This window comes from Pipistrellus kuhlii, unplaced genomic scaffold (genome assembly GCF_014108245.1).
Source record: "Pipistrellus kuhlii isolate mPipKuh1 unplaced genomic scaffold, mPipKuh1.p scaffold_m20_p_2, whole genome shotgun sequence".
Lineage (NCBI taxonomy): Eukaryota > Metazoa > Chordata > Mammalia > Chiroptera > Vespertilionidae > Pipistrellus > Pipistrellus kuhlii.
This window is the reverse complement of record NW_023425515.1, coordinates 49,132,817-49,154,273: the sequence shown is the minus strand read 5'-3', so window position 1 is coordinate 49,154,273 and position 21,457 is coordinate 49,132,817. Positions and strand designations below refer to the sequence as shown.

The window sequence follows — 21,457 nt, the reverse complement described above, 5'->3', positions numbered from 1 at the left end:
TTTGGGGGAAGTGCCCTTTAGCCATTCCAACTGGTAAAGTGCATATGTGACTCACCTTGGTTGAGCCCCCCAAGTTCCATCAACCTTTTGATGGAAGGAACTCTTGTAATTATTACATGCTGGAATTGGTTCCCCGCAAATATGTTTTTATTTATTTCAGAGAGAGGAAAGGAGAGGGAGAGAGAGATAGAAACCTCAGTGATGAAAGAGAGTTATTGATTGGCTGCCTCCTGCACATCTTCCCACTGGGGATCAAGCCCATAACCCGAGCATGTGCCCTGACTAGAAATCAAACCATAATCTCCTGGTTCATGGATCGATGCTCAACCACTGAGCCACACTGGGTAGGCAACTTCCATGCATTTTTAAATTCCTCTCTCTGCTGCTATTCCTTCTCACCCTTTTCTGAGTTGTTGTTTAACTGTCTTGGCAGTTTGGACAATGGGTTCTTGCCACTCCATTCCCTCCTCTGCCCTTGATATGTCATTGCCTTGGTGCACCCCCAGAGTGTGGACCATGTGTTTGTCCCCCCGGCGTGTAGCCCAGCACAGCACTTAGACTCAGGTTCCGCGGGAGACGGGAGGTGTCTGACCGCCTGCCCTCTGTCCTTGCAGGAGCGGAAGCTGCACATCTACGTGTGGTACTGCCAGAACAAGCCACGCTCCGAGTACATCGTGGCCGAGTACGACGCCTATTTCGAAGTAAGCTGCGCCGGCTTTACTGGTGGGAGGGGTTGGGGGGAGAAATTCAGACCAAGACAGCCGCATTCAGAAACAGCAGCCATCATCCAAGACAGGGACAGCTGCCTTAAGCTTCCTAGAAGACAGGAACACAGCCTTGAGCTTCCTAGCTTGATTCCAAGAGTCCCTTTGCATGGGAGGAGCAGAGGGGCCGAGGGTATGGACTGCTTTCAGAGGCCTCTGTGCTCAGAGTGATTGCGGTGCTGAGGCTGCTTTCGGAGCTCAGGCCTCCTCCGAGCCCCAGGGCAGACTATGCCCACACTCCTCCACACCAGTCTGGAGACTTTCTGCTGAGGGCCCTCCACCTTGCTGAGGTGCTCGCAGTCACCTCGTAGTCTCCGCTTCCATCCCCAGAGTTTCTGTCAAGCACCCGAAAATGTTTGCTCTGCCCCAGCCTGGAAGTGTGTGTGTGTGTGTGTGTGTGTGTGTGTGTGTGTGTGTTGCTGATGGAGAGAAAGCCATCACTTGGAAAGATCGTTTGCAGATCTGAGCAGAGGGTCCCAGGCTTGTGTCCTGGGAGAAGCTCTTGGTTCCCCTGGGCCCTGGAGCGGTAGGGAGAACAGAATACCATTCCCACTTGTCCCCAGGGCCCGGGCCAGGACACTGGCTATGACAGTGATTGAGGGGCAGAGGGTAATGATATGTGTTCTGTTATTAATAACAAATTAGCAGTAGTGTAAGCAGTTCTGCCTCTTGCCTGGTTTGAAGATTCTAAAACTTTAGTGGCTAGCATGACCTCCTATCTAACTGGCCTTGAACCCTGACCTAGAATACCCCAAGTCTTTGGTTCCTTTTTTTTCTAATACCACTTCCCTTGTGTTCCAGGAGGTGAAACAAGAGATAAATCAAAGGCTGACGCTTAGCGACTTCCTTATCAAGCCCATTCAGAGAATAACAAAGTACCAGCTGCTTCTCAAGGTAAGAGGGCCGGGACCCTGGGTCAGGCCAGGGGAGGGTCTTCATGGCTCTGAGCTAGCAAACAGGTTAGCTATGTTTCTGTCTACACCATGCTATTCCATAGACTTATGGGGGCACGTGTGAGCTTCTATCTTGGTTGGCTATTACTTGTCTCCACTTTGCTCTGAAATAGATTGTATGCCTGTTGTTCCTACCTTTAAGGTTGGTTAATTCATTTTTCCCCCCAATGTCTTGGTACCTTCAAGAAATTAAAAATAACAAGAGCATAAAATCAAAAGTGGAATAGTCCTCAGGTTATGTCAGACTCAATGTACGCCATTTTGTGATTATGTCGCCATCTCCCATTTATTTATTAAAAAAAAAAGTTCCATCATGTAGATGTATGTACGTATATGTTTTATGTTTTTTATTATTTATTTACCACAAGTAAAGGTCAGGAATTGTTATCTTTCTTTTAAATTTTTTTTACTATTTCACTTCATTATTGCTGTGTATGTGCGCCATATGAGTGACATAGGTGCTTATGTAGGTGGGTTCCGACTTTACTGGGAAAATCTCGTTATGTGGTGCCATAGGAAGGGATCCCTGATGTAACCCGAGGACCTACTGTACAGGTGAAAGGAAAGGAAAGGCCCTAGAAACCTTAAATGAGTAGTAATACCTAAATTTGATCATGTTTTACTTTCTGTAATGGTTTAATTTAATTCGTCTTACAGAGAAGAGGGTATATTGTAGAGCGACTTAACTTCCCTTGCTCCCCCCCTTTTCTCAGAATGTTGAATCTTTGCGTATACTGGGGCTTCTGTGTGACATATGTACAGTATGACTCATAGCCCCATTTCCCGCTATTACACAGCATCGCCATCTCTGCAGGGAAGGAATGTCTCTGGGTGTTGCCACAGTGTCTGCGATGCCGGGTTTTTATAGCTCTATTTTCCTAACTGATTTCACCCTTCCATCCCCTTTCCCGCCTCCCCGGCCTACTAGGACTTCCTGAGATACAGCCAGAAGGCGGGTTTGGAGTGTTCGGAGATCGAGGTGAGTTTCCTGCTTGTGATGCTGACTGTTGTAGGGATGACTGTTGGGTGTCTGTCTCGAAAGGGGAAAGATTGGCTCTGGAGACCCAGCGTCCAGGCTGGCTCCTCTAGGACAGGAAGAGCCCCTTGCAGACAGCTGTTGAGCAGGATGAGGAGCAGTGAGTATTCATTAACACATGGAGCTAATCCTGTCCTGGGCCAGGTCAAAGCTTAGCCCCCCTGGTGTTCTGCTGTGGCCCCCGGGGACACGTGGCAGGAATTGATGGTCTGTGGGCCCTCTGACATCCTTCAGAGACTGCATGTTTCCGTGTGCAGTTTTATCCATGAGCCCGGGTACTGTTTGAGTCTAACATACAAAGCATTTCATTTTCACTCCCTCCCCGCCCCCAAAGATCACTCCTTAGGCGGTCCTTTGAGACAGTGTCACCAAGGGGATTGTTTTAAGCCAGACCATTCTGGAAGGTTATTTTAGGTTAAAACCTCCAGTGCTTCACAAGCCAGGCTAAGCGGTTGCTTGGGCAGCTAGAAAACAACAGAGAGAAGGAAGAACATATAAGAAGGGGAGGGAACTGATAACCAAAAGCGGGAAGGTAGGGAAAGGATGGGCTGGGCAGCGTTCTCCCCTTATGTGGTCACTGGTTCACGTGTTGCCACTCCACTGGTGACCAGCAACTTCTCCCTCCCACCCCTCACCCCCAAGAGCAGACAGTCTCCCAGTCCTCTGGGACCGGTGTTGTTTCCTTGAATCAAGGAACCACCAGGAGGTCCCTGCCTTCCAGCATGAAATCATTCCGAGCTTCCCGTTCCCCCTCCTGAGCTGCTGTTGTTCTTCCCAACAGAAAGCAGTGGAGTTAATGTGCCTTGTTCCAAAACGCTGCAATGACATAATGAATCTGGGACGCCTGCAGGGCTTTGAGGTAAGCCCCCAAGAATGTACCTCAGCTCCCTCACTGGGCCTCAGGAGCCCGGGTGGAGGAGGCTTCCTCTGAAGTCCTGTGCCCGCCTCCTCTGCCTCCTTCGCCCCATCTCCTCCTTTAGGCCCTTCGGGCCTCTCTGGTGCACAGGCCTCGATGCTTCATCTGTGTGGGATACACAGTGATAGCACAGTCATAGGAAGTCACAGAGCAAGCACCCACGCTGGAGTCAGAATTCCAAGCGGGTTGAAAGACCCCAGGTTGTTTATCCCTGTGGACCTGGCGCTGGTCTCTTCCCTCTTCTCCTGCTTGAGGCATGTGAGCTGTGTGAGGGGAGGAGGCCTCTGCGATGTGAATAGAACCAGGGGAGACTGGAGCACTTTTTTTAAGGGTGTCTCTAATTGACAAGTCTACCTAGTGGCTTGATTAAACAAACAGTCAAAGCTCTAAAACATCAGAGTGCACACTTCCGTTCTTTAAAGAGGAGAATCAAATTTTAGGACAGACAGCTAGGATTTTGGTTACACTCAGTGGACTAGCCTAAGTGGACTGCCATGACCAAGTACCATAGACTGGTGACTTCAACAACAGACTATCCTTGCAAACAGCTGTTGAGCAGGATGAGGAGTGGCGAGTATTAATTTACACATGGAGTATTTTTCTAGAACTTGAGAATCCTGTTCCACTCATTTCTATCAATTCATTTCTAGAAGCTAGAAGTCCAAACTCAAGGTCAAGGAAGGTGGTTCCTCCTGAGGACTGTGGGAAAGGGATCTGTCCAGGCTTCTGTCCTCAGCCTGTAGATGGCTGCCTTCATGTCCACATGGTATTCTCCTTGTAGCTTCACATCGTCCACCCTCTGTGTCCTAATTTCCTCTTTTTATAAGGGCACCCATCACTCTTGAATAGGAATCACTAAAACAGCCTCACATTAACTTTTTAAGGACCCTACCTCCCAATAAGGTCCCATTCTGAAGTATTGGGGTTATGGCTTGAACATGTGAATTGTGGGGGATACAGTTCAACTGTAACAGTGAACCTTTAAAGAACAGGTCGATTTTTCTAATTTAATTTAGTAAGTGGCTGTTGTTAGCTTATATCTAAACATCATACATTAACTAAACATAATCTGTTGAGTATCAATATGGTGATATTGAAACAGACACAGTTATTGACTGGCACGTAGTTGTTGAGCCATGTAGAGAAAGAGGTGAATCTTTCAGCCCAGTATCCCAGTAATCCTGCAATCTAAGATTTTATTATTCCTTTTTTGGAGAAAGGGGAAGATTTCTGAAAGTTGACATAATTAAGAACCTTTTTCCTTCTGGCTAAATTAAAAGAGGTAGACTAGATTAGATACAAGGCAGACTGGCCCATAGTAATTTTTGGAACACTATATTCAGCTTTGGATTCTTGAGTTGGATCCATCGTGTTCTTGAGACAAATTCTTGTGTCCTCCTTGCTCTTATAGCCCATCCTGGTGTCCCTCTCTGATCTCCATTGCTTTATTGTGTCCAGGAAGTATGTGGAAGGTCTTCTTTGCTGTTCTTTTTGATAGGTTCCCAGTTCTCCCAGGTAGACCCAGGAGGAGAGTAAGCAGGGTTACACAGCAGCAGCATACCTGACTTCTTACACAGTGCTTCTTTAATCATCCTAGATGAAGTTTTATACCTTTTTCCTTGGAGTTATGCCAGGGCTGAGGCTATTCTGAACAAGGCAAATAACGCCTTTTGCTCTTAAACCTTGACGGCCCCATGTTTTCTGAGCAAGAGTCTGACTTGACTTTCTCTTGGTCTCTGAAGAGGCCACAGACAAGAGGATCAGCATCTGATTCGCTGCATGATTCACGTCACACTTCACAGGAAGTGTGCCCTGACTGGGAATTGAACCAGCCACCTTTTGGTGCCACAGGTTGATGCTCAACCAACTGAGCCACACTGGGTAGGGCAATTATTTTCTCTTAAATCAAGTTCCACTATCTGCTTTTTTCCTCAAGCCCCAGAAAATCTGCATTGCATTCCTTCAGTTAATTGGAAAGGATCATGAACATATTTCCATTCCTTCTGAAGTCCATGGCTTTGGACCAGGGAGGAGGTAGCCCCTTCACTTAGATTCCCTGCCTTTTAAGTCTTCTAGCTTTCCCTTGAGCATTGGCAGGGCTATAACTTATGGGTCAGGCTTTTATGTAATATTAATAAAGCTTTTAAATCTTTCCTAGCTTACTAGTCACCAGCTTAATATTAACTTTGGACCATGGTAGAGATAAGCCTGTTTGGCTGCTGACCTTGACAATAAGGAACCATGATCTAAGAAGAGGGAACGTGTTACTCAGGAACATGAAAGGAAAATTAAAAGCCCTGGCCATGTAGCTCAGTTGATTAGAGCATCATCCTGACACACCAAGGTTGCAGATTCGATCCCAGTCAGGGCACATACAAGAATCAACCAATTAATGTTGGTTGGCTCTTGGCACAGTTCCTGTGAACTCTGATCTGAATCAGGCAGCGAATCAGATGCTGATCCTCTTGTCAGTGGTCTTTCAGAGACCAACAAATGGAACAACACATTGATGTTTCTCTCCCATTCTGTTTCCCTCTCTACCTTTCTCCATTCCTTTCTTCCTCCCTCCTTCCACTCTCTCAAAAAAATCAATGGAAAAAATATCCTTGGGTAAGAATTAACAACAAAATAGAAGGATTGCAAGCCCTGGCCTGTGTGGTTAAGTTGGTTGGACATTGTCCTGTGCACTGAAAGGTTGCCAGTTCGATTCCTAGTCAGGGCACATGTACAGGTTGCAAGTTCAATCCCCAGTGGAGGGCATGCAGGAGGCAGCCAGTTGATATTTTGCTCTCACAGTGGTGTTTTTCTCTATCCTTCTCCCTTCCTCTCTCAAAATCAATTTTTTAAAAAGGATTATGGACCTTAAAAAAATACCTATCAGCTTATAAAATTTGGGCATAAAACTGTGGGACCCAAACTTTACCTGTTAGCCTGTAGGAGACAAAGGCTTCAGAATTTCCTCCATTTTGAAATAATAGGAGAAAAGAGGGGCCCAATGCATCAGATTATGTGTGTTTGTGCCTATATCACTTCTCCTGGCCACGGTTGGCTCTCAGCTTCTGGCCACTAGAGAACTCCATGTCATTGGCCCATGCTGCAAGGGAGCCGGGGAAGGCACACTTCTCAGAGCTTCAGGCACAGAAAGGTCACTTTGAGCTCTAAATGCCACTTCCTTTCTATTTTCCTTCTAATAAAACATAAGGGCCAGTGTCAATTCTGAACATCTCTTTAGTTAATCGTCTTACCTTCCTTCTGGCATTACCCTCAGGCTGCTTCTTAGTAGTTCCTTAGCCTCCTTTCTCTTTCCCTTCACGGCCTTTGTGGCTACCCCAGATGATTGGGCAGGTCCTAATTCAGATTCTTACTAAACCCGGAGGGTTTGGGTATCATGTCTGCTGTCCGTGTCCATAGAGGGGAGAATCTGGTGGTGTCCCGTTTTTCATCTGCTTCACCCCAGCCCTTCTCTCCATCAGGGCACACTGACCGCTCAGGGGAAGCTGCTGCAGCAGGACACGTTCTACGTGATTGAGCTGGACGCAGGCATGCAATCCCGGACCAAGGAGAGGCGTGTGTTCCTCTTTGAGCAAATTGTCATCTTCAGCGAACTGCTCAGGAAGGGCTCTGTCACCCCGGGCTACATGTTCAAAAGGAGCATCAAGGTGAGGATCCCGTGGGGTTGAGAAGGGACAAGGAAGAGCCAGACAAAGGCATGGAATGAGTCAGGATCCTGAACATTGGAGATCTTTCAGCCTCCTATCCTTTTGGGCATGAAGGATGAGCATCTGTGGGGAAAAGTGACAGGGGAGTGCCCGTCTGTAGCAGGATCCTGCAGGTCTCCAAGACGGAGACCACAGTACTTAGCTGTTGGATCCAGGGACAAAATTTGGAAACACCTCCTGAATAAAACCTTCCCTGGAACTGTGATACGTTGTTGATTTTTATTAAACCGCTTACATATGAACAGATCACCTTGGTGTCTTCCAGATGAATCACTTGGTCCTGGAGGAGGACGTGGACCATGACCCCTGCAAGTTTGCGCTCATGAACAGGGAAACCTCGGAGAGGGTCATTCTGCAAGCCGCCAACGCTGACATCCAGCAGGCCTGGGTGCAGGACATCAGCCAAGTCTTAGAAACACAGCGAGACTTCCTAAATGGTGGGTCCTGGGCCTGGCTTCTAGCAGGGCAATTTCATGGCACCCCACACCCCTGAGTCTTCTTGGGTCTGGGCTTATGGTGAGTTCTTAGCCCAGATCACACTTTGTATGGAGTTCAACTTCATCGTTTTCAGAAACACTTCGTTTAGAATTTTTCTGAACCTGAATGCTCCAGTGAAACAGATGGAGCATTATAAAGAAGCCCCATCTCTCCAAGGGTAGGGATACTCCCTTAGCCAATACACAGGGCATGTGCCTCGTGGCCACCATCACCGGCCAGTCATAATTGGGGCAAAATTCAGAGATGGGCCTCCCTCTTTCCCTTAGGGGCCGACATCAGTGACATGTGTGTTCCCCTTTGGTGGCTGATGGCTGGTATTCTGACAGGTTCTTCATTGTTATCTAGAGACTGGGAATTTGGCAGGTCGGTTCAAATGCCCCTTCTGCTCCCAACAGTGTGAGAGCCTGCCCAAGTCCTCTCTTCCAATAAGAGGTGGTCACACACAAATTTCAGTAATACCTTGAACTTCCTAGAACAGGTTGATGACGCAGAGAATGTAGCTCTCTGTGGACCTTGCAGGAGTCCCCTAATGGGCTGTGTGGTCTGGAATGAAGTGGAGCCGCTATCTTATTTACATTGTTTTATTTGTTTTCCCCACGGGGGTCTTCTGCATATTGAGGTTGGTGTGGGAAAGGACATGTGCAAGGTTAAAGTAGTGGTACTCTGTGTAGTTATGAGCTCAGGTGCCTCTCTGAGCAGAAATGGAGCTTAAAGATGAAGGCAAAATATAACCAGTAACAAAGCAAGTTATAACCAGAGACTCAGCAAGCACATAGGGCTGTATGTGCTTACATATATATACACACACACACACACACACACACACACACACACACCCCTTCCACGGTCATATGATGCAAATGGAGCATTAGTCGATGTCCCGCATGGGCCTGAGTGCTGTGGGGAAAGGTTAAAGGTCACATACTAGTTAAGGATCTTTCCTTGGACTTCAGTCAGCTCATTTTGTGAAAAGGAGAAACAGTGCTTTGCCCACACTGGCATGTGCCATGGCGTGCCAACCACCCTGGAAATAGGAAAACATGGCACACCTCCCTGCAGTATCAGTTTCACTCCCCGATAAGAGGTTTAACACGCTGTGTTTATTTTAAAACAAAGAAATCATATTAAAGGATGCCGTGACTTCTTAAGATAGAGCACGAGACTTCGAAGCAGTTTCACACTTACAGAAAGTCTTTCTGGGTGATGTCTCCTGGTCCCCCAACTATAGAATACTTTGAGAGAAAAAAATTAAGTGATCTTTAGGCTTATTTTCATTCTAAAAAGTCTAAAATTAAACACCAGCCTCGCCCTGAGGAATAGTAATGAAAGTTGTATATAATTTAGTGTCTGAATGTACAACTGTGAATTAACACTTAAGCTGATAAAATAATCTTTTTCAAAAAAATATGTGCATATATAAAATACATTTATTAACTTTCACTCTATCGGGAATTTCTGATAGACTGTAAGCTGGAATGAGGTTTCTAAGTGCATTGATGCGGGACCAAAGAAAAACAAGGGAGGAGAAAAAGAATGAAGCTGGAAATAATTGAAATAGCAGATGCCATCCTTTCTTGGTGCCAGGCACCATGCTAAGCATTTCACATGTATTATCACATTTAGTCTTCCCATCAACATGGAAAGGTAAGGACTGTCATCATATGTTTTTGAGGTGAGGAAAAGAGGCTCAGAGAGGTTAAGAAACTTGTCCAAAGTCACAAAAACAAGGACTTGAACCTAGAACTATATAACCTAAAATCCGGTTCTTAACCACAAAACTGCAGTAGAATTGCTAGTGTAGAACACACATAGGTGACTCTCCAGCCAACAAAGCAAAGAAAGAAACAGGAACGGGCATAAGCGCTGTGCCCACCAGCCGAAAGCAAACCCTGTCAGCAGAGGCTCAGTTTTCCCCATTCGAAGACCTATGTCATGCACATCGAGGCTGGTGGCAGAACACAGGCTCTGGAGGTGGTCTACTTCAGAATACAGACTCGATGCAAACATTTGAGCACCCCATCTCCATAGCAGGTATTGCTTCAGGAGGTCAGTCTGACAAGGCCTGCTTCACAACTCGACTTAAGTCTCTCTGCTTTTGAAAGTGCAAAACTGCATTCCTTTGAGCAGTCAGGGATTCAGACTTTGCCCTGGTTCCAAGAGACCTTTCTTCTAATGTTAGTGAATTGTGGAACTATTGCTGAGCCAGATCATAGACACCTCGGTACCTAAGGCCACCGAGCTCTCTCCAGGGAGAAAGGCCGGGCTCCGGCAGATCCTGCTCTGCGCTTGGACACACTCAGGAAACAAGGGTGTGACGATGACCCAGGGCCAGGCAGGCTTACAGAGACCTGTGCGGGCATCTCAGAGCCCGTCTTTCCCTCCGGAGGCCTCAGACAGGAAGGCACTGTGGCCGATGTTAGATCCTGTTGAAGTTCATACTGATCAGTGCAGAAATCCTCTTATACTGGAAAGTTCTCCGGGCCCCAGCTGGTAACCCACAGAAGTATTTGTTACAGTGAAGGCTGATAAAACCAGCATTATCGGGCTAGTCCTTGATGTCGTCATTGCAGAATTTGGCCCGGCTGGCCTTTGTCTGGCTGTACCTCTTTAGGACTCAGACCTTGGAACTTTGTTATCTTAAACTCAGTGAAACAAAGCCCACGTCTTTCCTTTCAAGTCAGCTTTTCCTCTGTCCCCTTGACAACCGTTCTCCCAGTCTCCAAACCAGTGTGGCCCTCGATTCTTGCCTTCCTTACCACTTGGGCTAGGTCGGAGTCCAGTCTGCCTCCAGAACACTTGCCACGCAGGTCCCTCTGTATACCCACGGCTGCTGCTTGGGCTGGGCCTCTCGCTTGTTTCCTTCATCTCAGCCTCTCCAGTCTCTCCTCCCAATTACTTCAAGGTTAATGTCCTCCCAGCCTGGCTGGTCAGAGAGTCTGAATTTGAAAACATTCACGTTCATGCATCCAATCACTTTTCATGATCTTCAGAATCAAATCCGGACTCGTAAGCCTGTAGTGACTCCGTCCCAGGCACACGCCACCTTTGCTTCCTTCCTGCAGAGCCTGCCCCGCACAGCCTGACAGCCGGCCCTCCTCTGAAGTTCTTTATCGCCACCACCTGTACACACGCACCCACACCTCACACTTCCTCCTTTCGCACGACACTTTGCACCTCACCTATGGCAACTGCTTGGGCTTTGTATTTTCATTAGTCAGGTAGGTTTCTTCGTTTTCACAGTAGAACGACCAGGGTAGCGTCTTCCTCTTGTATCTTTATTGTGCCTGGCATGGAGCCCGTACCTAAGAAGTCCCCACACCCTGCGGGAGCCCCAGAGTGACCATCGCTCTTCTCTGCAGCACTGCAGTCGCCCATTGAGTACCAGCGGAAGGAGAGGAGCTCAGCTGTGATGAGGGCCCCCCCTGCCAGGACTCCCCAGGCCAGCCCCCGGCCCTACTCCTCCATCCCCATGGGCTCTGAGAAGCCCCCAAAGGGCTCCAGCTATAACCCCTCGCTGCCACCCCTGAAGATATCTACCTCCAACGGCAGTCCAGGGTTTGACTACCACCAGCCTGGAGACAAGTTTGAGGCCAGCAAGGTAAGTGACAGCCCACTGTTCCCATCCTTGCCACCCTGAGGGCATGGCCTCAGGGCTCACGGTAGGAAGTAGCGTCTTTTTGTGCTGATCATTTGAGCAGGAACAGCCCATTGGATACGGACTAGTCTCAGTTATTCCCCTTTTCTTCCTGCAAGTTGAGTGTGTTAGGCCAGTTCCCTCCGACTCAGAAACTGTGTTCAGGAGCCATAGTCATCAGCAGAAACTCCATGAAAGTGTAAGGTGTTATTATAGTAGCAATTATGAAAACAGGCAGTTTACACCAAATAGTTGTGGTGTGGATCACCTAAATGTCTCCACTTTGATGTTTGACATTTTAAAGACGTTGCCTTTTCTAATGATGAGCTGCCGAAGCAACTCACAGTTCTTCACCACCCACTGGCTAATGTCAGTCTTGGATTAAACGCTTATCATTGATAATTAATCATGCAGACATCACCACGAGGAGAGCCACAGACGTGAGTGTAGACCCACTGTACACAGTTGCTTTCATCCTAGCAGGTAGGAGGAGCAAGAGAACACATAGGAAAGATGAGAAATTGGGGGATCTGGTTTCCATTCCAAATTCTGCAGCTCACTTGCTCTAGAACCTCAGCGAGTTAGTGTACCAGATTAGGCTTCAGTTTCCTCTAGAACCCGGTGGGTCTGTGAATAGGAACATTTTGCTGTACATGTTCTGATTTTATACTTTTTACCCAAATTATTAGACGATACTGATGTGTTGTTGTGGTTTTTTTTGTTTTGTTTTTTAATTAACAGTGTCTGACTTCAGTTCTGTACTGGAGTCACTGTCCCAATCTATTTTATCACACCACCTGGAAATGATGTTCCACCCTGCTCTTGTGCATACGTTGAAGTCACATTGGCATTTTGTCAAGCTTTTGGAAGCATTTCTGGCTCTCACCATGCTCTGTGAGGCAGCCAGGCCTCTCTGGGGCTTACTGGGTCTGTCTAGAAGCAGCTTCCCTGGTGCAGAGCCATGTGAAAAGACCAGAGAGGTGGTGCCTCTGCATAAATGAGAATTGGGGAAACTGGAGGAGTTCTGTCCCTACAGGAGTTGGGTTAGGATAGGTCATGACCTTGCCTTTGAATTGGGCAAATGGCTCATTGTTAGTCCTGTCTCAAGGAGGGTCAGAATGTAGCAACAGAGTAAGACCAATATATTTTTCAAAAGGAAGAAAAAAATGTATCAAAGGGTCTGTGTTCTTTCCCCTGGGCGTTATGACCTCTAGCTTGACCTTTGCCCTGACCCCACTTTGCCCAGGTGTGCATCTGCCCCTGGGCCCGTACCATGCTTTTCCTTCCATTAATCAGAGGACGTAGTCAGGAAGGTTGCATGCTAGGGAGGGGCTTCCAGGCGGAAGGTATGTTTACATCTTTCCCTAGGCCTGCCGTATCTGTACCTATTCACCCTTGGTTATACAGGGTGCCCCCCCAAAAAAAATTTATATGTATATACACACACACATACATACACACACACACACACACACACACACACACTTGAACACCTGATAGCTCAGCTTTGAAAAAGAAATGTATTTTAATAATCACTGCCTTTTAAATTATTCAAAGTGTGCGTATGTATACGTTTTTGGGGGGACACTCTATGTGTTGTAGGAAATAAGAGTATGTTTATGAATACCATGTTATTACTCAAGATCCTCTCCCCGTGCTCGCGGGAGGTTGGGCTTTTGCCCACCCAGGATGCAGAGCGGGCCGGGTGCGCCACGGCCTTCTTGTATCTGGCTCCCTCTCGCCCTGTCCCGCAGCAGAGCGACCTGGGAGGCTGCAATGAGACCTCGTCCATGGCCGTGATCAAAGATTACTATGCACTGAAGGAGAACGAGATCTGTGTGAGCCAGGGTGAGGTGGTCCAGGTCCTCGCCGTCAACCAGCAGAACATGTGCCTGGTGTACCAGCCCGCCAGCGACCACTCGCCCGCGGCCGAGGGCTGGGTCCCGGGCAGCATCCTGGCGCCCCTCACCAAAGCCATGGCGGCCACAGAAAATAGTGACGGGAGCATCAAGTAAGTGCCTCGGTGGCTTCCCCGGGAGAGAAGTATGTGGATATAAAAAAAAATTCCAAAACAAACCAAGAACACAAAAGTGCAAACACATGGTAGGGAATTACTGCGACAGCACCACCAACAGAAGCGTTGCATGAGGGCTCGGAGCCCCCGCAGCCCGGCACCCAGGCCTAAGGGTCTTGAGTCTTTTGTTTTTGTGGATGGATGGTAGTGGCGGTGGTTTTCCTTTCCATTTTGTTTATAATTTTTGTTCATTTTCCCCCCCTTTTCTTTCTCCCTCCCGCTAAGAAAAGAGCCCTACTGAGACCCTAGGTGACAGAGCATGCCTTCCGTGGCTCCGCGTGGCCCACCGCAGGATTCACTGGACTGGACTTCTATTTATATTGGATTAAGTTGCTGATATATATATATATATATTTTTTTTTTCGATTGACACCAAAAAATTACCTTAGCACAAATGCCAGACCTGTGCAGGTCAGAGGCCGCTGCTTCTCCCAGGAGAGAGGAGACTTTTTGGTTGTCTATGGCAATTCCTCTGTACAGATTGTACTTTTTTTTTTTTTTTTATTTCCCCTTCCCTGTTCGTTTAATATATGTTCATGGTCATTTGTAAGATATTTCTTTTTTCTGATTTTGGTTGCAAAGACCCTTCCGAACACATTCCTGTACAAAGAATTTTGCACTATTTAAAGAAACCCATATGGATGAAGTCAGGCTGTGCAATATAATGGAGAGTCACAATGTTCATCATTGTACCTGTAATGTAACTAATAATTTTAAATGTACTATTTTAAATATGTAAAATAAATTTTCACCATGAGCATGTTTTAATGAGGTTCAAGACTAGTTGACCCTTTTTCCCCATTTCACTACTCTGGGACTTTTAAATGTGCGAATTCTTCTTCTCCTTCTCCTTCTCCTTCTCCTCCTTCTCCTTCTCCTTTTCTCCTTTTTCTTCTTCTTCTCCTCCTTCTTCTTCTTCTTCTCCTTCTCTTCCTCCTCCTCCTCCTCCTTCTTCTTCTTCTTCTCCCCACCCCTTTTCGTTTTCCTTTCTTTTCTATATTTTCGAAGTTGGCTGAGTGCACTGACAGTCTTTTCCACACAATCAGTTGCAAAGGCTCCCACCCCACCCAGTCTTCCCTTCTAAATAGCCCCCGTTGGTTTTCTCTAACCTCTGAGAGGAGGAAGGAGGCCGATTGGATACTCTCCAACTGAGCGACCTTGAGGTGTTGACGTAGATGAATGACTAGAGTAGAAGGTAGTGTTTGGCTTGCACCCGCTGCTTTCCATGCGGTGTGGTCATGGCTGTCGGGGACGGAAGGAGCTCCTGTAAGATGTCTGAGCAGGGTCACCGATGGAAATGTGCATCTTTGGCCCTTCTGCAGCTCCAGGGAGGAGGCTGCTGAATTGGCCCTGACCTTTCTAGGCAATCACGGGCCCACCTGGGAATCAGTAGTGGCCCCTAAGGCACAAAGAGGCCCAACACATTTTATCCTAAAGTCACTTGGCTCCAGTGCCCTTTAAGAAGCCTTGGGAACAAAGGCCTTGAAAGCATTGACGTTGTTATGAATCAGTGGCTTCACAGAATGGACACGTAATGACTTGTGATCTAATCATCAGGTCTTCCTCCTCGCCTTCCAGTCTGTTGGTCACTTTTTCACATCTTCTGTGGGGAAGGTAGGAGGGGTCAGGCTGGGTGAGAGAGAACAGAATCGATACAAATTGGTCGCTTTGGTTCCTTGTCAGCTGCTCTTACACAAGGGGAGGCGGGGGGAGTGGGGATGGGGGTAGAGGGGGGGAGTCGAGCAGCTGACTGAGAGTGGGTGTCACTTATCAGTAAAGGACACTCACCGTACCTTCCCCCGAGGCCTGCTGTGACCACAGAGGTCAGAGTCCATGTGATGCGTATGGGTCAGTGTCACCAAAACCCTGTTTCCACATCAATCCCTGGGCTTGTGGCCAAGAGATGGGAGCTCCCCAGACCATGAGGATGCGTTCTCCTGGGAAGAAGAACATGAAACTGAGCTTGTCCCACCGCCACTCGTATTGCTCTGAGTCCCCCTTCGGAGCAGTTTGTAACGTTTCTAGTGTCTCACCAAGCATGCCCCAGAATGACCCAGAGGGTCGTCTCACACACACACACACACACACACACACACACACACACACACACTATCTGCTAGGAGTCTTCAGCAAGGACTTGCCTGACTCGTATTCTCAGAGAGGACTAGAAACATGGGTTTGAAGCAGATACAAGATGAAACTCTACAATTAACAAAGCGCTATCACCTAAGATAAGTTTCTATGACTGGGTCTCACTCAGGTACAGCAGGTGGGGTTAGGAGCTGGCATGTAGGGGTCCCTCACAGCCTGTCTCTTTAGGAGCTACAAGAAAATGTCTGTCCAGGAGACTTGCCTTTTAAAGGACCCCACTTCCCCCAAAAGATTCAAGAATGTGACTATGATTGCTCTTACCTACTCAGAAAGTTAGATTTTTGACCATGTGTGTTAGTGATAAATATTTTGGGGACACCTTTCTCAGAACTTCCTAAAATCCCTTAACATATCTGGAATTTGTGGAGGGGATGTTATACCTTTGGGAGTATCCTCCTAAACTTCATATGCCTCTCTCTCTTCTCTCTCCCTTAATGAAGGCTCTTTTCACTGAGCTCTGGTCCGCCATAGGCCTACGCTGAACAAGGAGACACTGAAGGGAAGCCAACCTCACTCACCTCACTTATTTCAGTCACTATTAGAGCTTCGTCCAGACTCTGCGGCCACACCTGGAATTACTATGGCCGACCAAGGTCATCCGTACCGTGTGGGACATGGCTTTTGGTGTCTTTGTCTTTGAGTCCTAACATATCAAGAGCTCTGCTCTGAGCTTCTCTGAGCAGTCTGTGAAGATGTAGCTCTCACCTCCCTCATGGGGAAAAAAGTTAGGACAGCATGGTCACCCTCGCCTTCCGGAGGGCACATATTGGTTCTTCTCCCAAGAGGAAAACCCTAGGACCACTGAGTGGTTGCCCAAGCCCCACATGTATAATACAAACACCCAGTGATGTGGAGAACATGGGCCAAAAACCCTTTCTCCTAAGATACCCCCATAAATGAGTCCAGTGCCCCTGAAGATCCTATCTGTGCCACAGTGTCTGGGAGTGGCCACAGTCCAAACACAAATAAGGAGATGGAAACCTCAAAATCATCCTTTTGGATCTCTACATACGATCCTGGGGAAGTGCCAGTAGCTTAACCACTAGAGAATAAACTCCTTTTATCTTTCCTCCCCCCTCCCCTACCACTAAACCCCTTGTCCACCAAACCCCTCTGTAAGGGACTGCCTTAGTCCTATAAGACCTCATCGGTGTTTTATAAAATTCGCCCACAGTAGCGTTTACTAACCCAATGCTCATGTTTTTCTCAAACGCCGCGGTCCACCTTGCACATCTCAGGCGGGTCAGTGCATCCTCACTCACTTCCCGTTGGAGGTGAGGTCATGGAGCTGGCATGCAGGTTTGGGGCCTCTGACGCTGGGGCATGACTGGAGCCCCTCACCTACCGACACCCACAGGTGGCCAGCCTGCCTGCTGCCTCTCTCTGCCCTGACCTGCCATTTTGATTGGTGCATTTTTTGGTACAACAGGAAGTCATGCTCATGGCATACTCTACGCATGAGAAAGCGGGCGGAAGTGGAGAACTCGGGTAAAAATGAAGCCACAGGGTCTCGTAAACCCAAGGATATTCTGGGCCACAAAGTCTCTGTTAAAGTGAGTAAGGACCTCGGAGCTGCATCCCACCCCATCCACCCCCCGCAGCATCCTCACGAGGCAATGGGCGGATGGGGATCTTCCTTCCCAGCGTGGGAGCCAGAGGGGAGGTAGACGAACAGGTTTTTGCATGCAAGATCAATTTATTTTTTATTTTTTGTTTCTCCTGGCAACTTCGATTCAAATAAGTAAGTATTCTTTTTTTTTTTTTTTCCTTTCACAACTTTATATTGTGCAGATGTTTTATAGCAAAATTATCTGCAGCATTGTTCTCTTAGAAACGCAAGGTGCTTGATTCATAACAAAGTTCTCCAAAGTTGCCCATTTGGCATCGTAGGTTAGACAACCCATGTGGGGTGAAGAGGTTAGGGGTGCTCTCCAAACCCTCAACCCTGTGAAGTCTGAGGTTTGGAGTTTAAGGGCCACTGTGTCCTTGGCCAAGTTTCATTTCTTTTCCCCAGAATCCAGACATCACTTTGCAGCCCATGCACAGCAGGGAAGGGTAGCACATTGCAAACGCCCAAGTCTGCTCTGACCTAAGCCACCTGTTGTTCTCACCAAGTCTAGGCCTCGGCAGACCCTGGTTGCCTCCTGTCTCAAAACCGTGTGATCTGTTTCCTTTACATTTTGCCCCTGCAAAATGGCTTAGACTGCTGACGTGTCATTGTGCTATAACGTGTGATTATCTACCTGGCACTTTCCCCCACGCCCCTTCCTGAGCAAAATGAGAACGCCCAACACCCATGCTAACGTCCTTCTTGGGGAAAAGAAATTGTATTCCCTCCTTCACCCTCATCTGGGAAGGCCAGCCTCACCGAAGACCACGGTCTCGATCCGACAGCTCTCATGCTTCATGCAGTTGCTTCCATTGCTAGTTCCCATGGGATGAGCGGCTGCACACGCTCCCAGCCTCCGCTCCTGACAAGAGCATGCTGCCGCCTTGACGACCACACCCCGCCTGGGTCCTCCTCTGCCCAGTTGCCCGTTGCCCGCGCTTCTCTGACATTCTCGCTCTCTCTCGCCAAAGCTGCCTGTGTTCTAACTGTGTTCTCTTTCTCCCCCTTCCTCATGCTGCCCACCAAGGAGACGAACAGCTCCGAGGAGTCAGAGTGTGACGATCTTGACCCTAATACTAGCATGGAGGTAGAAGCAGCTATTGTTGTCCTATTTCCTACGATGATAATTGTCTCTTTTATGTGCTCTGTGACCGTGGCCGTGCGGAAGGGACCAATCAGGCGAGGGAAAATCGTTACGTCAGGGCCTCTCAGGGTGTTCCATCCCAACTGAAGCAAACAAATGCAATGATAGAAAATCCGACCTAGAGGTCTTTTTAAGAACACACACTACCGTTTCCTTTAAATGCTTGCTTGCTTGTTTTCTTCTTCAGTGGATTTGGCTTTGTGTAGAAAACACCCAGCTTCACTATTGGGAACTTAGAACACAACTTTTTGTTCATGGAAAATGGCTTTATAAGCAGTGGTTGGGTTGCAGCTGAGAGACGAGAACCCATTTGTCTTAGTTTTCCTGCTTCTGTTGCTCCCTCCTCCCTGTTTCCTCTTTTTCTCTCCCTGTTGTTCTCTTTATCTGGCTCTTCCAACGGGGCCTATTCCTCCCTCAAGACTCCAGCAAAGTTATGTTCTATCCATGGTTTTGCGGAGACCTGGCACCCAGTCACAGCTGGCTGACAGCAAATGGGAGATGGCAGCAACGCCAGCGCCTGCCTCTGCCCGGCGCCCAGAGCTCCCGGGCAGTGGCTGTGCACACCCCGAGGAAAAGAGCCCTGAGACGGCCCTCTTTCCAGAGACAGGGAGGCTGAAACGCGGCCCTGGGGCCTTCCCACCCGGGGTAATAGGGATGCGGGATGGAACCCCTACCTGCACCCACAAGAGCTTCGAATCACCTTCCAGCTCCTTCTCTGCTGGAAACCATCAGGGCTTATGGGAACGGGACACTCACCTGGAATACCAATGAACAAAGCCTTTGTGAATGTGCAAACCCTGGAGAATTCGAGCAACCTGGGACTTGGCGTTCCCTACCATTTTCAGAATTCACTGAAATGCTTTCCTCCAAATCTGTGCCTCCGTCTCCGATGATGGATAAAAGTTTAGGACAAGTAGAGAATTTAAAAAACAAAAACAAAAACAACTTGTTCTTTTTAAAGCCCTAAGTTTTTCACTTAAACAAGATGGATTTTTTTTTAAATTCTAATTTGACCTAATCCCAAAGAAATCCACCACCGTATTATGACAACCTCCACAAAACCCAAGCACGACCACGCTGCCCGAGACATGGCAGGCAGCTGGGGAAGATGCGATGGAGTTGAATCAGCCAGAGACAAGCGGTTGGAAGTGGGGGTCCCGCCAGGCTGTTTTGTCCCCCGTGGCTGCGGCTGCTGCCGCAGCGCTACATCCAGCAGGTGTAGGTCTGTGCACTGCTCCTCGCTGGGAGGAAGTGAGCATTAGGAAGCTGGGAGTCTGGCTCTGCTCTCCCTGCCTTCTATGGGAGAGGCCCCAGCACCCGTGGGGCCCACACCTGTCGGCTTATAGGCTTGTAGCTGCCTGGTGGCCCTGTATCGCCAGCCTAAGTGTTCTGGAGATGCCATCTGTGAGCCGAGGGAGGGGAAAGCCAGATATCTGTGTTCAGAGGGCACTCTGGGGCCGTTCTCAGCGCGGGGGCCTGGGGGGGAAGAGTAGCTTTGCTACTCTGCCCTTTAGAGGGAGAAGTGGGCACGGGAATGTGGGCCCGGAGAGGAGCACACACCAAGGGCCATTCTGCGTTTAGTTAAGCGTGTGCATGCGTACACACACACACATACATCTGAGCCCCGCTTTGTGAGCTGCATGCATTTCCGAGGTTCCTGTTCCTCCAGCGCTTGCAGCCTTTGCACGGCTGAAGGAGGCGGGTACCCAGAGGTGCTGGAGGTACATAAGCAAAAGCATGAGGCTGTCCATGCCGAACCCGGGAAAGCCGAACTCGGTCTTGATGCGTGTCCAAAAGGTTTTCACATTCCAATGCCCTGGAACTCTTCAGGGGTACGTGGCTGGAAGCTGCAGATATTCGGGTGAACCCAGCGTTTCCTGTGGTTGGTGCGCGCGCAGCCCTCACGTGCTCCATATGCACCTTGTTCGCGTCAGCGAGCCCCTCTGCACCGTGCTGCCGCCGTGAAGCTAACCCTGAGCACGGGAGCAGGTACGGAGGGAGAGCAGCGCCGCGGCTAGCTTAGGATTTTCAGACACAAATAACAAGTACGATACAGGATGTCACACTGCTCCGTGTGCGCTGAGAGTGTCCTCAAGGGGGAGGTAAGTAGAACCTTACGTAGAACCTCGGTGCACTGTCCATTGCAGAGGAGAACTGGCCGAAGGTGCACTGAGAGAGAGCTGAGCCTGAGCAACAGGTGGGAGGCCCGCCTTCAGAAGGCCACTTGTTGCTACAGTGAGAGCTTTGGGCAGCATTCCCAGGCCCCGCCTGGTTCCCAGCCTCACTCCTGTCTTCAGAACCTGGTTATTGTGATGGGTGTTGCCTCCTTGGGAATGTGTCCCTGTGCTCTACTGAGCTTTACTTCACTCCCGTGGCCCGGAGCCTGTGTCCGGAGCCCTGGCTGGCCCCCCAGCCCTGTGTGCTTGCCATGCTAGGTTGCTGCTGCATCCTGCCCTGTCGGCTGCCTACCCTTGTTCTGTGCCAGCACGTCGAAGCCACTCCTAGCTGTGTATAGGCTCTTACCTGGCCTCCACAGCATGTCACTACCCAAGCACCCTTTCCTTCTCTTTTGGTGGATTGAAGGGTCCCAATAAGGACCTGTTTCCCAGGGTCCTTGCTTAAACAAGCTGCTTGCTGCCCTCGGAGCTGGCATATGTCCCACCGCACTATTTTAGGGAGAAGTGGGCACATCCTTCACAGCTAAGAGGACAATATATCACCTTGGACCCTAGGAATCTGGTTTACAAAGCTTTCTGAGGACACCCCGGAATCTAAAGGAGGGAATTCTGCTCCAGTGTTTCCATCCCTCCCGCTGCAGGGACCTGTACATGTTCTCCGTTACAACCCCCTCCCAGCACCGCCAGCCATGCCGCTCGCCTCCACAGGCTGCCTCCAGGTCTGCGTGGTCCCTCGTGGCCCAGCAGCCCTTTTTCGCCCGCTGGCCCCTGGCCACAGCTCC

The 21,457-nt window shown here is 48.8% G+C and overlaps 1 protein-coding gene across 20 annotated transcripts in view; it reads left to right on the top strand.

Annotated features, from left to right (window-relative positions):
- The window catches only part of KALRN (kalirin RhoGEF kinase), a 640,493-nt gene that overhangs the window by 583,623 nt on the left and 35,413 nt on the right, over positions 1-21,457 (top strand). For 10 of the 20 annotated variants that reach the window (XM_036447859.2, XM_036447857.2, XM_036447855.2 and 7 more), the window contains 10 exons: positions 615-701; positions 1,566-1,658; positions 2,646-2,696; positions 3,535-3,612; positions 7,143-7,328; positions 7,654-7,825; positions 11,246-11,484; positions 13,275-13,531; positions 17,175-17,298; positions 18,382-18,441. In XM_036447859.2, the coding sequence (XP_036303752.1) occupies positions 615-701; positions 1,566-1,658; positions 2,646-2,696; positions 3,535-3,612; positions 7,143-7,328; positions 7,654-7,825; positions 11,246-11,484; positions 13,275-13,531; positions 17,175-17,298; positions 18,382-18,441 (1,347 nt within the window). Of the gene's footprint in view, positions 1-614; positions 702-1,565; positions 1,659-2,645; positions 2,697-3,534; positions 3,613-7,142; positions 7,329-7,653; positions 7,826-11,245; positions 11,485-13,274; positions 14,367-17,174; positions 17,299-18,381; positions 18,442-21,457 lie in introns of those variants that run through there. The other 10 variants (XM_036447869.2, XM_036447851.2, XM_036447854.2 and 7 more) reach the window with 6 other exon arrangements.